The sequence below is a fragment of the Anopheles funestus genome, chromosome 2RL (genome assembly GCF_943734845.2).
Source record: "Anopheles funestus chromosome 2RL, idAnoFuneDA-416_04, whole genome shotgun sequence".
Classification (NCBI taxonomy): domain Eukaryota; kingdom Metazoa; phylum Arthropoda; class Insecta; order Diptera; family Culicidae; genus Anopheles; species Anopheles funestus.
Window position 1 is genome coordinate 59,428,930 of NC_064598.1, and position 19,861 is coordinate 59,448,790.

Below are 19,861 nucleotides of genomic sequence, written 5' to 3' on the forward strand. Positions count from 1 at the left end.
ATGAGCCACTTCGTCTTTTCGATCTGCTAGGTCTTGTTGCTTGTTTGTTATGGAGTTTCTCTTATATTTTTCTGCACTCTTCAATGCGCAGAGTAAATTCAAAAACGATCCTTTTGAAGATCGCTTCTCAGTATGATGTTTGTCTGCTGCGCGTACTTTGAAGTATTGGATGGAAGTAGTTGCATTTCGAGTTTAGTTTATGGAGATCAGTCGACAAGTGCGAAATAAAGCGTAAAGCGGCTGAATGTAGACAGGTGAACATTTAAATACCATTTGTTGTTTCATACGCTTTGGGGATTATTTTTAACTTCGATTGTACGAACCGGTTCTGATCAGTATTGTCAACAATTGCATCTGCTGGATGAGACGATGATGCCATTCGTGTTGTATGCTAATGATGAAATTTACCTATTTCCGGATTGATTTCATCGATAGAGACTTCTACGCCAAGTTTTGTCCTGCTGCAATACATCAAGTACATACTGTTGTATTATCGTATTATTTTATTGCTACTATTGTCAGGATCTTATAGTCCGGCCATAAAACATGCACAGCACAGTAATGCTGTGGCGCTTTCTACTACCTATGGGCTGGGAACCGGTTATGGCGTGATTTTCCCGCGCAAAACCGGCATGCCAAAAGTGCCTCAACACGTTCGTTTGTCAGTGTGGCAAACAAGATAAGTCTACCGGTAAGAAGGTCTAAAGCGTTTGGGGTTTAAATTTTGTGGTATCATCATACTGGCAGGAAATATTGCATATTGAAATAATGAAACGTTGAAACCATGCACAGGAAGATAATTTTAACTAACTGATGAAAATTTTGTGGCGCTAGATTGTACCTAAGCTGTATGATTGTTGGGAAAAGTAATACTTTTATTTTGTTGACAAAAAGATGAATATTTTCACGCATACACAAAAGGCGCGAAAAATCGTTTGTGATCGTGCACGATCGATAAAAGCTTTGTTGTTGACCCGTATAAACGAGGTAACCAAAGCGGCGTTACATTCATGATCGACGAATCGTCCGTTCATGTGTGTGATACAGACGATCGAATTTTTGGCAATTTGGCGCGTAACGCTGTGGATAGAGATTTTTCTTGCCAAACCCAAACTGTACTTTTCCATCTTTTACTGGTCTTCATCTTCATCAACAGCATCAACTACGATAACCATCCCGCACTAGCTCGCTCCATTCATCATCCACCGCTGTCTGCTGGTTTTGGGATACCTGGTTTCAACGGTGGTATGTTTTATGCTTTCGCACCAGCATCAGCAGAGTCAAGGTTTTGTTGCTTATTGCGGTTGATGATCGTCGGCGTGCCTTGCTATTTGCGATGGTGGTGGTGCGTTCGGTTTTTGCGTATTTCCCATCCAGTCACGCGGTTTTTTTTTCGGAGTGACCATGAGATGCTGTGCCGGGTCGAGGAGGAAGTGGCGAAGTACGTGTGCGAAAAATAAGTTTTGCACATGATCTACACACTACGTAACGAGTGGCCTTTTACTAGCAACTAGCAAGTTTCGCTTATGTATCCGAGTTTTGGGTTTTTCTTTTTGGTGTTTTGGGTGAATTTCTAAGGTAAATATTTAATTTGGTATGTTTGTTAGTTCCGTTTGTGTACGTTTAGTTTTGAATATTTTTGCCCTTTTAAGATTTTATTTGTGATTGCTGTTTGATTTGATAATAATCGTAGTTCTAAAAATTTGATCAGATGTTATTTCATTAGTTTTTAAAAAGCATCCAAACTGTGCCCATGAGGATAAAGTCTTATGATTAAGCACTATATCTGGTGCGTGTATACGATTTGCCAGAAGTAGCTTAAGAGAGTGAGTGTGTGAGAGAGACGATAAAATGTGTGGAATAATACTGCGCAATTTCTTGAAGTTTGGGCCACGCTCACTTCAAAGGTCCAGTTCGGTCTTCGCCGTATTTCGTACATTTTCTTCGCTGCCTTTTGCCTGGCATCAATTCGCAAGCGCATTTATAAAAAGACCACCGTATACCAAACGCAACATCATCTGTTTTTCGCATATTCGTCGTTTCGTTTTCTTCGTTTCAAACTGACGCTTTACTCTTTTGGTTCGTACTATGTATACACATGAATTTGATTGCGTGAGGGTGAAGTGAAAATAAATCTGCAGCAGTACAAGCACATGCTATGATTTCCGTATATTGAGAAGGTTAGGAGTGCTGTAGCAGCTAAAGAATGAGATAATTGATTTAGTAGCTTAGAAAGAATTAAAATAGTATAATTTTATTAGACTGTGATCGTCGGTCGGATAGTAGAATTTAGGTTATAATTTATTTTATTTTATTTTTTTTCTGCTGCTCTACACTGTTCGGCTTTTTATCACGGCGGATTTATCCGTGAAACGCTGTAAAGAAATTCTGCGCATAAGGAAACAGTTCGGATGAGATTTAATATCAATTATGTCTGGCCGATAACTAAACGATTACTGGTTTAGCAAGAACTTGTGTTACTTGCAATACTAACTTGACTAACTTTGGTGATATAAGCTGATTTAAAATTTGGGCTGATTCTATCGCTCTTGTTGATAGGATATTTGAAACGATACATTCCAAATATTAATATGTGTTAATCACCTGTCAAATACGGGGTCTAATTTTTTTCTGCGTTGCTTTAAAAAAACCCTCAATGTTAATTAAAATAGCAATGTTGAAGAAATAATTGTTTTTATCAAAAGAAGAAAATCTGAACCAGATCACTCGAGAATACATAATAAGACTGTTGGTGTGTTTTCGGTCGACTTGGCAATACTAGCCGAGCACCAGCACACCGAGTAAGTCAAGCGTCCAATTTTTGGGGGGCTTGGAATAGCCGGAGAGGTTCTTTGGGGCCACTTACAATTCGGGGATACTCAGGGTATATAGAGTCATAGTGCTCGTGTTCCGGTCTGGTAGACACGCGGCACCAGGTATATTCGGGGTTCACTGAGTTTTGAAAACCATAAGTGATTAGGTGCATTCGAATCAAGTGTGGGAAGGAAAAGTGCACAAACGAGTGCCGCTTGGAATGAAAAGCTTTCACGATGGGATGATACGTACCTACGTTTCGTACGGCTGCCGTAAAAGGGAGAAGGTATGGGTTTTCTTTTAATTTTCCTCATTATAGCTTCCACCCGGCGGTGTGGTAGAATCTTAATGGCATAGTGAGCTGGTTAGGTGTGGTATTTTAAGTTGGTTAGGTTATGAATTTTAGTTGATGATTTTCGAATTACAACTAACGAGGGTAGTTGTATTTGAGAAAAGAAATTGATACGAATTAGGTTCAAGGGATTCGTTGAACCATAGCAAAGAAGCAAAGAAGAACAGTTTACAAAATGAAACGCAATATGTTATGGACAAAAAATTAGTTTTACAAATGTTAGTAACAGAACGAAAAATTATAACTTTTACATGGCAAAAATGGCTATGGCATTTTTCCAAGCAGAAACAGGAGCTTAGCACATAGATAGAAGTTTTATCGTCCACATGTGACATAATCAGTGAAACCGTAAATATGAAATATATCGTCTGTCAACGAATGAAAGTAAAGAAAAAACTTTTATGTTTTCATAAAAAGTTCGTAAGTTCGTGCTAAAATCATTACAATATATAGCACAATTAGTTCGTTGGTGGGGCATTATAGTTTTGTACGATGTTTGTGGGTATAAAAAAGCACAATGACAAACACCCGGCTTGGATAGGAACGGCTGTGGTACGCTGACTGACTAATACTTGTTTGTTGTACCGGGCGTATGCTGTTATCGATCGATCCTTGGCGCAAAAAATGTGGTCCTGCTGTATGGCTGTATGGTCATGTGTGAGAAAATTCCCATTTTACGAACACACATACCCCCATTCATATATATAAAGCCGCGCTTACTAAAACAGAGAAAGGATGGGAAAACTCCAAACAGATGATATTACGCTGACCGAGCCTGACTGGCACCAGCTTCCATTGGCAAGGACTGGATTTTACTACCGTCCTGTGGCAGGTCCTTGGTATGAATGAAGAAAAGAGAGATAGGTACACTACTGACGGGAGAGTGGATGAGACCAGCAGCAAGCTGAGCTGCTAGCTACGCTACGTCATGTTCCTCTGGTAGGAAAGCGCGCCGAAACGCGCGCATTTTCTTTCATACCATTTACGGAGCGAAATGGCAAAATATGGCATCCTGCTTTCGTTAAAAATGGAGGCTCTTCTTAATAGTATACGGCAGCGGGAATTGTGTGATTTTGTTTTACAATGGAGCGCAAAATTGTAAGCAGTATGAAAAGAATAGCATGATGTTGTGTTACGAATAAAGGACTTTTTGGGGAGAGACCACATGGATAGGTTTGTGTCGTAACAGAATTTTGTGAAGACCAGAAAAGGCTTGTGGTGCAGCATTGTAGCTGAGGAAGAAATGCGGAGGTTTTTTGGGGGTATTTCTCATAAAGCTTTATGCGAGAAAATAGTAAACGCGCATGCGTTCGTGAAATCTGATGTGTCTCGCCATCAGATCACGTCCGTCATATCGTGGCATTTATGTGCGGAAGCTATGTATTTCCTCGCTAACTAGTAAATAAAGTGTTGAGCCAACACCCGAATGCTAATAGTAGTTTTTTTTTTTTGTTGTCTGTCTACTGCATGTCCAGAAAGGGGACTAGAGATGATGATCATGATGGCTATGATGATGATGATTGTAACAGTCCATGGTATTGTAATGATGGGAACAGCTTCGTCTGGCCATGCCCTGGGATAGGATTTCGGAAGCTTTTTCGATCCTTATCACTCGCCACCGAAACAGCTGGTTACGGTGCTAACATCCAGGACGTTTTTGCAACGGCTTGCGAACGTTTAGGCGCGCGTAGAGTTGATGTGCAAGGAGGTTGGCTTTTTCGGGATGTGGCTGAGGTGGGTTTGAATAGGAGACAATATACCGGAGCTTCCGTTTAGGTAATTCTGCTGTTCTTTGCCAAGGTACAACTACCAACGCCCAATGAGCTGGTTTTGCTGTAAGCGCGGTGGTAGAAGGAAAAAATTGACGCTTTGCAAACTTTTCATTCCCATACACCGGAGGATGCCCACAGCTGAAGTACTCGATGATTGCGGGAAGATTTAGAAAAATCAATTGACTCTCAACTCTCAGCTGGCCGCAAAGGATATCTCTCAGACTGTTGAATGTATTTAGTTATAGCGTGTGACAACGCCCATTTTAACAGCATCACTTGGAATGCTCTCAGACGTTTTAGCAATTTTGGTGACGGTGATCGCGCCATTTTGCGTTCGTTAGAGTTAATGTGTTGCAGATTTAGGTTTTACTAGCATTTTTTTAAACGTATTTTCTTCTTTTTCTCTGCATCTACCAACACGGTGTGGTCGTCACAACTGACGAACGTAGTACGTAGTACGCTATTGGAATATAATTAATTTAGGTCACTTTTATGTTCCTCCGAAGAGCACCAACACACACTCTTTGGAGTGAATCCTTTTTTATGTTCGTTTATGTACAGCAGACATGTACAGGGGAATATAAAGCTATTTCAAAAAATGGGAGGGAAAATTATGTGACAGTATGTATGCAGCAGACGCAGGAGCTGCTGTGATGTCGCATTGGCGTAGCATGCACGGAGCAGAAGGCTATTGGGATGATGATGCGGATAGGAGCTCCATTAGTAGTCGTATCTGGAGGGATAGTAAGCACAGATCCCTCGCATTTCAGCTGACTGTATCAAATATAGTAAATTGCAACCCACCGGGAACGATGCTTTTCGCCAGTCTAGGCGCTATTTCACCCTATGCTCACACGTCTAGCCGATGAAACGGCGAGGATTATGGGGGGAATCATCTAGGAGGAACATTGGCTAGACGAAAACGATTAAGTTTGTTTGGATATTTTCCGAACTATATAGATGCATGTATTGCTCCTTTTGCCGACGACATGAAATGATATCCAGAAATTAGAATTACATTTCTAGATGCGATTCTGATTAAAACATTATTATTTTCTTTGATATGTAGGAACTCTCAATACATTTTGTTTTACTGGGAAACAGTTTGAATTGGTTTTAAGTTTTACTGGAAACGAATGGGCGGACCGATTTCAAGTTGGACGACATGTGATTAAAGGTAGTATTATCTGATTTTCAACGTTTGGAACACGTGACGAAAGGTACTGCATGAAGCAGTTGTAGTTCTATCATATAAAACGCTAGAATTTTAAATCATATACTCATCGAGCTACATTTTTAGATCGAACCATAGAAATATGCGGAATGCGGACCGAATTTCGGTCCAATTTTGTCAATATTTGAAAGTTACAGTTAATTTTCTGTAAAAGAGCCTGCCTCAATTAGGTTGGTGTACATGTGTAGTTCTAAATTCGCAAAAACACCAGCTCGCCAATCAAATGTGGATATGTTTTAAAACTTTGCAAAACGTATGTTTTACAGTGACTATGATTTATGGCAAGTTGCGGATCTGCGATGTTGAAAGGTAAAAGTAAACTCAAGTCCAAGACGAAATCAACGTTTCCGATCTCACGTTTAGTTTATGGTAGGGTTGTTTTAGAGTTGCCGCGAAAGCGTTTTTTCTTCTATTTATCTTTCTGTTGAAATTGCCATCTAGCGGGAAACGAAGTGTTGTACGGCGCAGTTTCTCTATTCTTCTCAAGAGCATAAAGCCACTGGAGGTTGTTAACCTAAGTTTGCGAATCCGCGTAGTATGGCCACAAAAAAGCGTACCGGTGGTTTGTAGCGACTAGAAATCTGTTCCCGAAAAGTGCCGTCAACCGAGTGGGAAAGAGAGAAAAGGGGATAGAGAGAACAAGAAATTGCCAAAAAATAGCAAACTCTATCTAGTTCACTTACTACGAAGCCCATGAAATTCGCAATGAAACGGACGAACGCGCGGTTCCCATCATTCCCGCGGACGGAACGTTCGGCTTCCCACCATCTGTGCAAATTCCAGCTGGTTTGTGTTGTGTTGTATTATTTCCCGCCGTATATTGTATGCCTGCGCTCTGTATCTGATTTTACGCTTCACCTTCCACACATTTATTTGAGCTCCCGAAACTTGCTTTTCGTGGCGGCACCGCCGCCGTGAACGAAACAAATCTTGGCGGGGATAATGCTGGTGGTTGAATCGGTTGGGGTCCGTAGCTAAGTAGCTGTAGGTAGTAGCAGCAGCAGCAGCAGCAGCAGGTGTTGCGGAAGTAAAGATTTGCGAATTTTGCGCAGAAGTTCGATCGTGTTGTGAGCACGGGAATAGGGTGTAAAAGGGAAACGGGGTCAGCGAAAAATAGCATGCAAAAGGGGCATGGAACAATTTGCTAAATAACTTCCTGTGGCAAAATACTGAACCGTATTTTGTAGTTACACATTCACACACACACACACACACACACACACATTCAAATACATACGCAGCATGTAAAGAAAAAGGGTATAAAGTATCTTTTGCTGAGTGTGCAGATCTTGTGAAATGTAAAAAGAAAACAACACCAGAAAAGCATTTGCAAAAGAAAAGAAATGATTCTCATCTATGACGGAATAGACAAGGGCAAAAGTCAAAACGGCCATTACGCTTGTTCCTTATTACCTATCTTCCCCGCTCAACAGTGCATATCCGTAGCGACCTAGCCTAGTACTCCAATACGCGTGTACGAATTTAAAATTTAAAAATCCTGCTTTCCTTGCGTGCCCTCATTCCTTCTTTCTCTCATAACATGGGCGATCATACGCACCTGTCAATATGCGAATGATCGGTAAAAACAGACCGACTTACGAAGGTATGAAATAATAGAAAAAAAACACTGAGGCTACTCTCTCCAGCGTGCGTATTTTTTGCGTAGGAACAACGAAACCCTCCCAAAATCTGGTGGCTCCAAAAACAAGATTTCGGCACGAACAAGCTTACGGTTGTGTGTTAGTCTCTTTTCGACTAAACCTTACTCTCGCGCACCTATTGCGTATGAGAAAGAATACCAGGCAGCATTTTTCGGTTGCTTCTTTTACCATCAGGCAGGTAACACAGGCAGGTTAGGTAACACAGGAAGAATTATAACTTCCTCCCGAAACGCACGCAATCGCCGTACGCAACGGTGGCGGATGGTGCAAAAGTGCGTAGCGAGTTGTGTATTCTTACGCGGTTGTGCCTTTGTCCGTCTTTCTAAACATTGCCCACGAACAAACAGCCAAAATAAAATGGAGGAGAATAATGTCTTCACCAAAACAAGTTGGCGATCGGGCATATATAATCATAAGATGCGTAAGGTCTTTTAAACATTCATCGTCAGGGAACATCAGCACCGCCGAAAGTTGCGTACGTTTTAAAACGCTAAACCCATTCACAAATGCTTGTTCGCTTGTTTGGCCCTGCATTACTGATTCATGCGTACGCATGGTGTTGTTTGTTGTCTGCCTTTTCCTATTCTATCGTTCCACTTTCTCGCTATAAATTCCACGCGAAGATCGAGAGTAACGCTTTTGAAGCTTTCGTAAACGAGTGTTTGTGAGCGAAATGGATTTGAAATTTCAAGTTCAATGTTTTGATGTGACTTTTGTGTTTTTGTTTGTTTGTATGATAGTTGATCGAATTTTTTTATGTAGTGTGATCATGTTATGCACAAGAAAATTTAGATAATTAAAACTATTTAATGTAGCAAATTGAATCAAACTAAGTACTCAAAATATTTCATTGTAATTTGTTTGTTACAATTGTGTAATTTTTTTTAATCGAATTTGATCAATTAATGATCAATTTTGTTAAAATGTTATCTTATACTTAATTATTTAAGAAGTTAAGTACTCCAACATATATAAATAGTTGATCCCAAAGGAGCAACGATCAGTTTTATCACAGCAAGGATAATTTCGATGAATTAATCGCGCTTTCATAACATATATTGATAGACACGACCCGGGGCGGATCAAGCGGTACGCAAAGTAAGTGGCCGCGGGGGGCCTCGAAGCAGCGATTGTACTTAATATTTTCTTGGAGGGGCCCAGAAAGACGACAGAACACACGTAACGGAGCCCGAGAAGAAATCCGTTTTCGACGTAATGATATGAAGAACCAAGGCCCCAGTAATAGCAATGGGTTGTTTTTCCTCGCAAAAACATATCCGGTCATTTTTTAAAAAATCAGCTGTCGATAACAGTGCGACCATACTTTTCGGGCCTCAATTACCATTCCGCTTAGGGCCTCCGACAAGCTTGATCTGCCACTGGGCACGACCCAAGGTCGTCGAATACTCTAACTACCGTCCTAGATCCAGTCTAATAAAACTGAAAAAATATAATTTTGTCCATCATACCATATGATCAACGGCCACGACCTTATAATAAATGCCAATTTATGATTTCTTTGAGTCTTGTCAGCTTGACAGTAATGTGTGCCAAGCATTAAAATGACATATGAACATTTAAATGTACGTTACTGGCTGCTAGTACCAGTCATGCACCGTACCAGTCTTTTAATGATTCTTAATCGTTCGCAACTTGATTGCTTATGATGGAAGGGTAACTGTTTGTACAGAAGAGAATAATAAAAAAAATCATATAGCGATCTGTGATTATAAAAAAGATCTATAAGGGAGACCCCCCCATTGTAGCTGCTTTAAACCATCATCACGTTAAACATCTTCCTGTACTTTAGTATTTTCAGAATTGAACTAATTATGCTTACATGATAGGATTTTTAGTCCTTCTCCAGCTTGGTCTATTCGTTTGGATCAACTGTAACTTCCTCCTATAAATAAATGTACACCGTACACCCGACAGCGCAAGAAACAAGGAGTCAGAAAAACTGTATGCATAATTTGAAACATTTGAAACGAGAAGACGGTTTTTAAGTTGCGTTTGGAAAACGACACAGAATAAATCGTGTTTTTTTTAAAGTTCTCTGGTAAAGGCTTTCATCGTTTTGCATTGAGTGTGGTCATGTTAATTTTGACTCGTGTACGTTGTAAGTGTATTGCGCACATTGTCGCACGACTCATGCATAGTGCAAAGAGAAAAATCAACGTTGAGAGCATGCGTAAAAGATTATTACAGAAATATCCCGGTGGAGAAGAGAAACATTGGAACACTTTTACAAAGAATAAGAGGCGATTCAATTACTGCAATGCATAAAAATCGTCAAGCAAAGTGATCATTCGAATCACATAGGGGAATGTGTGTGATTTTATATATTTTATTATTGATAAAATAAATATTGTCGAATTAAATTGCTTCGTAAAGCAGTTGAAATATCAGTTTGAATTATAATATAATGGTAAATAATTGTTTTTTTTTTAATGATTGTTTTACTTTCAGGCCGCAATTTTGCAACAAACCGCCGAATACATATATTCACTAGAACAAGAAAAGACCCGGTTACTATCGCAAAACTGTCAGTTAAAACGGACAATTGATCAACAAGATCACAATGGAACTCCAGATCTATCGCAGAATGCGACACAAATTGTAGCGAGCAACAATACCACAAACGGTGCTGTGGTGGTCTCCCAACAACAACAGCTCGTATCAAATGTTGGAACTGGTGGAAGCGGTCAGCCAGGAACTACGGTAGTGGCAACCGTTGCCAAAAAGCGTAAAATCGACACCATCGTTACCGCGCAGCCGGTATCAGATTCATCGGACGAGGGATTAGGGTCAATGTCGCCGGAACCGGTGTCGTTACGCGCTGTGAGTGTTTCCTCGAACGGAAGTAACTTATCTAACGCGCACTCAGGCACGACAACGATCTCAAGCCCGTCCACCCACGGGAGACAATCGACGATGGTAAACTTTTCCCTAAAAGACTACTTGGAATTGAAACATCAGCTTGAAGTAGAACGACGACAGAAAACGTTAATTGAGGATCGATTGAAAGCAGTCGAACGTCAACTCTACTCTACCAGGATACAGTATCAGGAGTCTTCGGAACTGGTTGTACCCGACCTCAGCAACGAACCACCATCAGTATCATCACTTGCTCCGGAGGATGTGGCAGTTTCGATTATTCATAAACCGGTCAGTAGTGGTGCAACAGTTACTGGTAAACTATCGCGTGTTCCTGCTGAACTGGAAGGTGGCATGCAAGTGATCTCACTGGATACCAACAGTCTGGGAAAGAATCAACATGTAGTCGTATGTGCTGGAGAATTGATAGAAGAGGCACTTACCATGCAGACCGTACCCGCAGCAACCAAACAGTTGGTTATACCGATGAAGGAAGAAAAGCTATACATCAAACGGTCACGATCTCGTTCGCCGACAGTAGGAGAAGCGACCGTGGTAACGTTGCCACCTAAGAAAAATCGGTATCCTTCTATCTTAGAGGCAGCCATCAAAGCTGAACCGAAGGTGGAAGTAGAGCGAATCGATTCACCTTCTTCAATTGTGGTTACTGATGATCAGATGATGGTGTCAACGACAGGTTCGCACCTGGTCGGAACAGGCACCAGTTTAACAACTGTCCAACAGCCTAGACTCAATTGTAACTATCGCCACAACCTCGAAACTATAGTTGAAGCAATCCGTCACCTCGAAGGCGATGCATTTGATGCAGTTGTACCAACCCAACAGCAGCAGCAGTCATTACATCAACCAGTACAACAACCTCAACCCACACAACCTCCAACAGCAGCATCGCAATCGACTATACAACAGAGACCTATGCAGGAAGTTCCACTGGCGTTGACAACTGCGAGTAAACAACAGATTCCGTTAATGCAAACGAAATCTGACCGCGATCACCGTCAAAGTCAGCTAGAACCGTACCTGAAGTTCCGAACAGCGCCAAATGCAACCGCAAGTGCTGTACTTCCGACGGCTAGTACGTCTAATTTAGCCGTCGTTGCTGCATCTAGTGTGGTAACGGCAACGCCTCAGGCGAGCTCGATCATTTCCGTATCGATTGCACCAACCGGAAGCAGCACGCTACCGGCCGGTTCCAACTGTCATTCACCTGCCGCCGCATCTTCGACGACAACGACTACGATCGTGGCCAATAGTTCCGTCGTGTCGGCGAATATTCCGCAACAACAGCAGCATCCGAGCACGCTCACGGCTGCAGCACAACTATTGCAACAACAGCAGCAATGCAGGCCGGGGGTAATAGTGGTGAAGCAGAACTCATGATCCGTTACTACTGCGTCAGCGATCGTTAGTAGCTGTAGCAATAATAGTGGTAGCCATAGCAGCTCAACCGTTGCCCCGTCCTCATCCAGTACCATCGCATTGTTTTCGGCCGCGGCCAACAACAAGGGAAGTAACAGTATCAAGAGCAAAACTACTCCGCTGCTGGTTAGCGTAAGCAGTAATCTTAATAAGCTGAGGTATGGTAGCAGCAGCATCAGCAGCAGCACCGGTGGAAGCTTTGGTGTCGCCAAAACAACAGTATCAGCTCCCGGTAGTAACAGCAACGGCGGTTCACCGAATGTTGTCATTACATACCAGAAAACGATGGATGGTACATGAACGATTCTCCTAGTGAACAATATCCCTGATTTATATCATTTGTTAATTATTTTATTAGATGTTATATTTTTGGCATTGCATTCTTTTTTTTACAACATATTTTGCTCGTCCTTTAGCTACGTGCCGTAATCTTAAATCTATATCTACGAGCTCTACACATTAGCAACCTACCAACCTACTTACCCACCATATTGTGTAGGGTTTAGCAACAACAAAGCTGTATTATTATTAGGTGTTCATTGGTTTGAAAACACATTGACACACTCGGTTTGCTTTATACTGGCGTTGGACAGCATCATTCTATACAACTCTTAGGGTAAGACATCCTCAAAAGCAAGACCTAAAAGCAAGAGAATTTTTTCTTGCTTATTTACTTCTAAGTATACACAGAACAATGCATATTGTAAGATTTGATTTAAGTTTACTTTAAGATGATTAAGCAAACGGTTAAGGATGTAATGCTATAAACAGCAGACCATAAAGGGGGTAGTATGTACTAGTAGGCGATAATATCTTCATGGAATGATATCAAAAGTAAGGAATTAGCGAAGAACAAGTGAGAGAACATTGAACATTGTGTACATCAAACATACAAATGTATGAAACATAAAAGATATTTCAAATTTCGATTAAGCGTGTTCGCTTATTGTTGAGAATAGCGCAGGTTACGATTCGATACGACAAGAATCATTTGCGTTATTATCAAAAAGCAAGAAGCGCGAACCATCGTAAAAACAACAAACAACTTGATTAAATGGGAATACAAGAATGGGGAATGAGTAGAAATTGTTTTTCTTTTGCAAGTGGTTAAAACATGGGATTTTGCAAAATGGTTCATGCAGAATCGTGGACAACACAGCCGCAATTCTAGGCATATATTCTTGAATTGTCTAGATCATAGATTAATAGGATAGTTCGATAGGGTTTCATCTGCATTTTTTGTGTTTAAGGAACAAAATAACAGTACCGGGAATAATATAACTTTCATTAGCCCTTAAATCAAACCTCTAATTGGATGGAAGGGCACATGTTAGCGCCATGACGCAATAAATCTGGCTTATGGCGATCTAATATTGTAATTGATGGTGATATCTAAGTTGAGGAAACATGAAAACCGTAAAATGAGATAGAGAAAGAGAGCGCGCGCGTGTAATTATAAATAAATATCTGACGGTGATCTGCAGGTGTGCATATTTGTAATGTTCGAACAATACGTAAAAAGGCATATGGATGAAAGGAAGCGGATGTAATGGAAATTGGTGTTAAAAACTAAATGACAGAATGTTTTTGAGTTGAGGAATTGATTTTCGCCTGGCATTGACATACACTAGTTGTGCACATTGATGAAAACGATTACAATCGAATTTTGTTTAAATATTTACTATTTAAATCATGAGTTAGAAATAACTGTCAGATCTACTCGAAATGGAGGGTTTATTCTTGTTTCATTCCTCAATTCGATTCCCAAAGAACATTGATGCTGGTGAGTTAAACCAGATCATGCTTAGTTGCAAAATTGTTTGAGAATTGAGTATCCTTCTTTTATATTCACTACAATGTCTTGTACTTTGCTTGTACTCAGCATGTGATTAACCCATCCGGGAACAAAGTAAAACGGGATAGTATTTCGAGTAGCATCCATTTAATAAATATGCGTAAGGAATATCCTTTCAATGGATACGCAAATAGAGAACTTTTTTGGTTCTTTCTTTAAACATTTAAAAGTTGTATCGTCGAATATTCCAAAGTGTTGCACGGTTTGCAGATTACACGAATAACGGATACAAATAATGCTGCATAGTTCAGGACAGAAGCAAACAGGACAGAGTCTGTCGAATAAAATTCGTACGTTTTCTTAAGGTTTCTTCTCTATGCTTGAACCAGTGTGTGGCAAGGAAAATATGGCGACAGCAGTTTCAAATGAATTAATTTGAACGAAAACTATGTGATCTTTAACAAAATAGTACATTCATTTTAATTTCATTTATATTGGCATCTAGTTGTATTGTTCAAAAGATTGATTTTTGCGTTTTTTTGTTTTTGGTTTATCAACTTCAAATCCGGCAACTGAAGCAAGAAGGCTTCTGAAACAAATTGAAATGAAATTTTCGGTATTAGACAATTTTTTTTCTAGACAAATGAAAGAGTGAAACGACGCCTCTCAAAACGCATGAATCGTAAGGTGGTGGCATAAAAAGCCTTTTAAATCAATTGCGTTAGCAAAATTTGCAAAACATTTTCGTTCATTTAAGTGGAAGAATGAATATGTAAAGAGAAGATAAAACAACTAACGTTTCAAATAATCTTCCGATATGGTGTCAGGTTGAAAGAGTCTTGTGAGCTTATTAATTATAAGAACAGATTATTCGATGATTCATTATTATTTGTTTTTCATGTTTCTTTATTGCAACACATTTCACCTAACTGCGTTGTGTAAATGGGTTGAAACTAAGAAAAGGTTCTATGTACTATGTAGGCTTAAGACTGATTACCAATAAACCAGGAAACATTTAGCATAAACTAATGAAGAAAAAATAACTACAAATGTCCTTAAAGTAAGGAAAAGTAAATAATTTATTATTTTGATTCCATCAAACGTTAGCATGGAATAGTTAATTTTGTTTCAGAAAATGTTTATAAGTAAGCAATACACAACATCAGTGACGAACCTGAAAACTGAAAGCAGCAAATAAAATGACGCTACATAATTCATTCACAATGATGCAAACAAGCGCAATCAATGTATTCAGACTACGAACGTAAAACATTTTAAAACAGGCAAATATGTATTTGCCATTTTCCTCGCGTGAATAGTGCATTTTTATGGTAAGAAGAATAATGTTTTTCATTCAATAATCCTCGCTGCTGCGCTTCAATACGCATGTAAACGAAAAAGGCGCTCACAATTAGTTTGCAAAAATTGAACCAGATTTGTGTAATACAGCTAGTGAGTGGATCAGTTGATGCAATTGCAAATCAAGCATTAAAATAATGGTATGGTGAAACAAACGTTTTTTTTGTGAAACAAGCTTAATGCGTATGCAAGTTTTCTTTTTTAATCTGTACGATAATTATAAACTCACAAGACGAGGAAACGAAGCAAATAAGCAAAATGTGCAACTAAACATTGTAGCTAGTAAGTGGTATATAATAATATGAATATGACAACTGAAACATAATACATTTAACAACAAAGGAATTATATGACCAAACCCACCAAGGAATTACGCCCGGGGAGGGATATGTATGTGCTACTAGCAACTAGCTGCTGCTGCATTACAAGCACATTGTAAACCCTCCCTTGAATGTTGGTAATCATTCCTTGGTAGGATATTGTGGCAAAATGGAATGTGGCTATCGATCGCACTAAATATAATTTAGAACGCGATCGTAAGTGGTAGTCATAGCAAGAACCATGGAGCCAGAGTACACAGAAGTAGGAAATAGGAAAAAGTTTGCTTTTAGTTGAATGATGGGTGATAGCATTAATATGATCATCAAGCAAAGCCAGAGTAACATTAAGCTATACAAAGCTAATTCATACACGCATGCATACACACATACACCCGTACACGTTCATACAAAACATATATGCAAACAAATAACGGAAAGTGAAATTATAACTGCCCATGAAATGCCTGAATTCTTATCCTCCAGAACCAGTTTTATCGATGAATGAAGTAATTGCAACGATGGAGGAGACGCCGTGACATTACGCTGTCAGCAGCAATTTTGAAAGAGAAAAGATAAAGAAAGAAATACACATACAAAATACATTACGAATATAGGCAATGAAAGTGAGACGCTTGCATCAAACAAGACATACATTTGCAAAATAAAAGAAACTTTGAAAAGAAACCGTAAACAAATTGGCGGTAGCTGCTGTATGCAGTGGAATACTCAAAGAACAGAGAAAACACAAGACAAAAAGAACATATAAATGAAATGAATCGACAGAATAGAAAGTGTATGTGAATATGTCAAACTGAAATGAATTTCCACTGAACCACAAACAAAAAAAAAAGGTTTGAACAAAATTCTACTAACTTTGAACATTTTTTCTTTCTTTCCACACATACTGCTGTTGATGCAACACGAAACTCCGGTTTCGCATTTCTTAAAACTTCTTTCTAAGTATATTCTGAGAATCGACAATTCCAGTAACACAAAAAGATTACCCAAAGGGAAAGAGATATGCAATGATAACACACGCAAAGAAGACACATACTAGTAATGTAAAACAGCATGAGCATGTTTTTACACATGACACACGATCGCTAGAAAGATGGGTACACATTTTTACACTACACTAGCAGTTTTACATCTTTAATATGTTTTGTCCTCACTGCTCTATTCGAGAGTAGTAAAATAACAATCGGCACACACGACGAGGATCACTTCTCATTTAAGCTAGAAAAAAGGTTGCCATTTTCGTTCGATCTGTGAAGATCATCACGCACGATACATTAATGAAAGGTTGTTTATTTTAGTGTAAATGTTCCTCTGGAAGATCATCTACTTGATACATGACTTCAGATGGTTCAGTTCTTTCTAGATACAGTTTCCCCACTTTGGATAACTTTTTGTTGGTTTGTAGTGAAAATTGTGTACTATTAGGCAATGGTCCGTGTGTGTGTGTGCTGTGAGAAACATAAACTACTAGTGAACAGTTTTCCTTTTTCAACAAACCCCCTTACACGTCGTCCATGCTCGAGACTACGCCACACGTGCGATAAAAAAAAAGAAATCAAGAAAATAAGACAAGTAAAGCAAAGCAATTTATATAAATATATACATGTACCCCCAATTACATTAAAATACATAACATTTGTGTATATAGAAGTCTGTGTAAGTTTATACGTAAATATGTTTACATATTTATATATATCCTTATGTATATGCACACGAAAATGCCCTAAAAATATTGTTTTAGGCCAAATCATACGTCAAACCCATTCTCTTTGCCGATGCCTTTCGATCGGGCGTGAAGGATGGGAGGTAATTTCTGTGAAATTATTACGTTTTTTATTAGACATCGTTTGTTGTGTGTGTACAAAAGCAAAAAAAAAGAACATGAAACAAGTAAAACGCGCGCAATTTCCCCACATTTGAGATAATGCGGGGAGTCGTGTGCGTAATAGAAAAATTATCCTAATAAATTAACCTGTTTGTTTGGTTGAAATAGAAGACACAACAGAATCGTCATGTGACAGAGGAACTCTGAAACTGCGTTCGAAAAAGGACATTATTGTCGATCAATAGATTATTCGCTTGTAACTTATTTCATGTTTTCTCTCTTAATTCTTTCTTAATGTTTTTGTAACACCATCAATATTACCCATCGGGGTCCCCCTTTTGGCTTATCACACTGCATGTAAGACTGGAAAGATAAATTTTAGTTTGACATACATGAACTACAGATACAGAATTGTGGCCGCATGTCATGCGTCTCTACGGCTGTTCGCGCGAAACGAGAATCTGCGAATATTTAAATGCGATCGCTACAGTGCGTTGTAACCCTTATTACAGCAAACCGCTACTCAAAATACTAATTCATCAAAGGCACTGAACGGAAATCGGAATATGTTACGCGGTAAAAGAAGGCAACTGCTGGCCACAGTAGAGGTAGAGGAAATGATGCAAGCTACCAAATTCAAGCGTTGATAGGATTATACAAAGTGATATAAAGAATCTGCGTATGAGTGGTGGCGTAATGAAAGAAAAGAAGAAATCATTCTAATCGTTTACTACTTCTAACTGTTTGAACATTCTTCCGTATAATATATTCTTGCGAACTGTTTAAAGCCAAAAATTCAGAACAAGATTACAAACAATTACAGTTGAGAGGGATAAATAAAATCCGCAAAACAAGGCACTAAAAGAAGTGGTCGAACTGTTAGTGAACATTAAGCAGTTGCAAACGATAGGTAAAAAAGAATAATTGGTTTGTGGAAGAAATCATAACGATCGAAAATGATCTTTGTTGTTTTTTTTTCTTTCGCTATGTTAACAATTGTTACTGTGAGTTATAGTTTTCTGCTTGGGTTATGTACGCAAATGTAATTTGTTCCAGTTTTAGTAGTTGCAAGCGCTCGTCATACTATCGCCGCTCTTTTAGTTGCATCTGAAAAACGAAACACACACATCCATGTTTGAAGTAAGCTTTTCATTTAATTTGTAATGTACCTAGATATTTAGAATTTTTGTATATTTGTAAAAAAAGCAAAAAATTGTTCCTTTTTTAAATCTTCGAATAAAGATTTAAAATTTATGTAAGCATAAAAAGCGATAGATTGACAGGCATAACATTAATAAAAACAAGTGAGCTACACAAGGAAAACAAGAGAGATAAAGGGACGGTAACATAGGAAGCAACTTTTCAACTATTTGAACTACGTAATAAAACATGATCACACTGCTACAAATTGAAAATCGAAGGAAATAACCTCATTTGAGCAATTATTATTTAAATGCGATCTTTCTTTAAATGGAAGAGTATGGTGAGATAGAAACCGCGAAGGACACAATGAAAATCCAAATAATTGTAAGGCAAACAACACGTTTGTTCCCACATTTTCAGTTCAATTCTAATGCATCGAATGTGGATCAGTTTGTTTGAGTTTCCAGTGTGGAAATTTTTTCCTTAATGTTAGTAGGATAAGTTTTTTTATCGGATTTTTTTTTTCTTCAATTGACTGTAATAACATTATTTTGGAATGTTTCTTCACACTTCTTTGATGATAAAGAGAAATATATAAACTTAAGAGTATGTTTAAAATGTAAAGCGTTGTGTTTGGTTTTCATTTTGTTCCGAAAAAAAATATCATGCATTTTATTACTTCCTTGTATAGCGGTCAACCAACATCGCGTATCGTAAATTCTCGACTTTTAAAGTACATACCCAAAGTGTATTAATTTACGTCAAGAAATAGCTCCCAATACATAGGAACATTCGTCTCTCCTTTAATCTTCTATTGTGAATTGTTACAAATTTGAAATTTGTGTAAGCATGTTAAAGTTTTTCAATGAAAACGTTTTTACGAGGAATTCTCATGCTCAACGGTTATTTTAAATTGCTACAGTAGAGTACTTGTTCTAAAAAATATAAAAATTTCGTACAAAAATAAAATTAATAACTGTTCAAAATAAAAAGCATTTTAAAGTATTTTCGTGTCTTTCCTTCGGTTGGTTAAGTCTTGATATAATTTTATTATTTATTTGTAGTTGAAGAAAATCTGTTAGAACAAGTTTTTCTGAAACACTGAGGGTTTTCTTCCACCGTGCACAAGATATGTATACAAAATTCGAATGATTTTGCATTTTACAAAGTTACATTGTTGTAGTTGTTTTAAAAGCTGAGAAATATTTGGAAAAAGATGAAGTTAAAATTGTTATTCGTAATTGGAGGGCA

At 38.6% G+C, this 19,861-nt stretch overlaps 1 protein-coding gene across 5 annotated transcripts in view; it reads left to right on the forward strand.

Annotated features, from left to right (window-relative positions):
• The window catches only part of LOC125761582 (uncharacterized), a 76,000-nt gene extending 61,220 nt beyond the window's left edge, over positions 1–14,780 (forward strand). For all 5 annotated transcript variants that reach the window (XM_049422820.1, XM_049422822.1, XM_049422819.1 and 2 more), the window contains exon 4: positions 10,303–14,780. In XM_049422820.1, the coding sequence (XP_049278777.1) occupies positions 10,303–12,111 (1,809 nt within the window). In that variant the 3' untranslated portion in view covers positions 12,112–14,780. The remainder of the gene's footprint in view (positions 1–10,302) is intronic.
• The last annotated feature ends 5,081 nt before the right edge of the window (positions 14,781–19,861 follow it).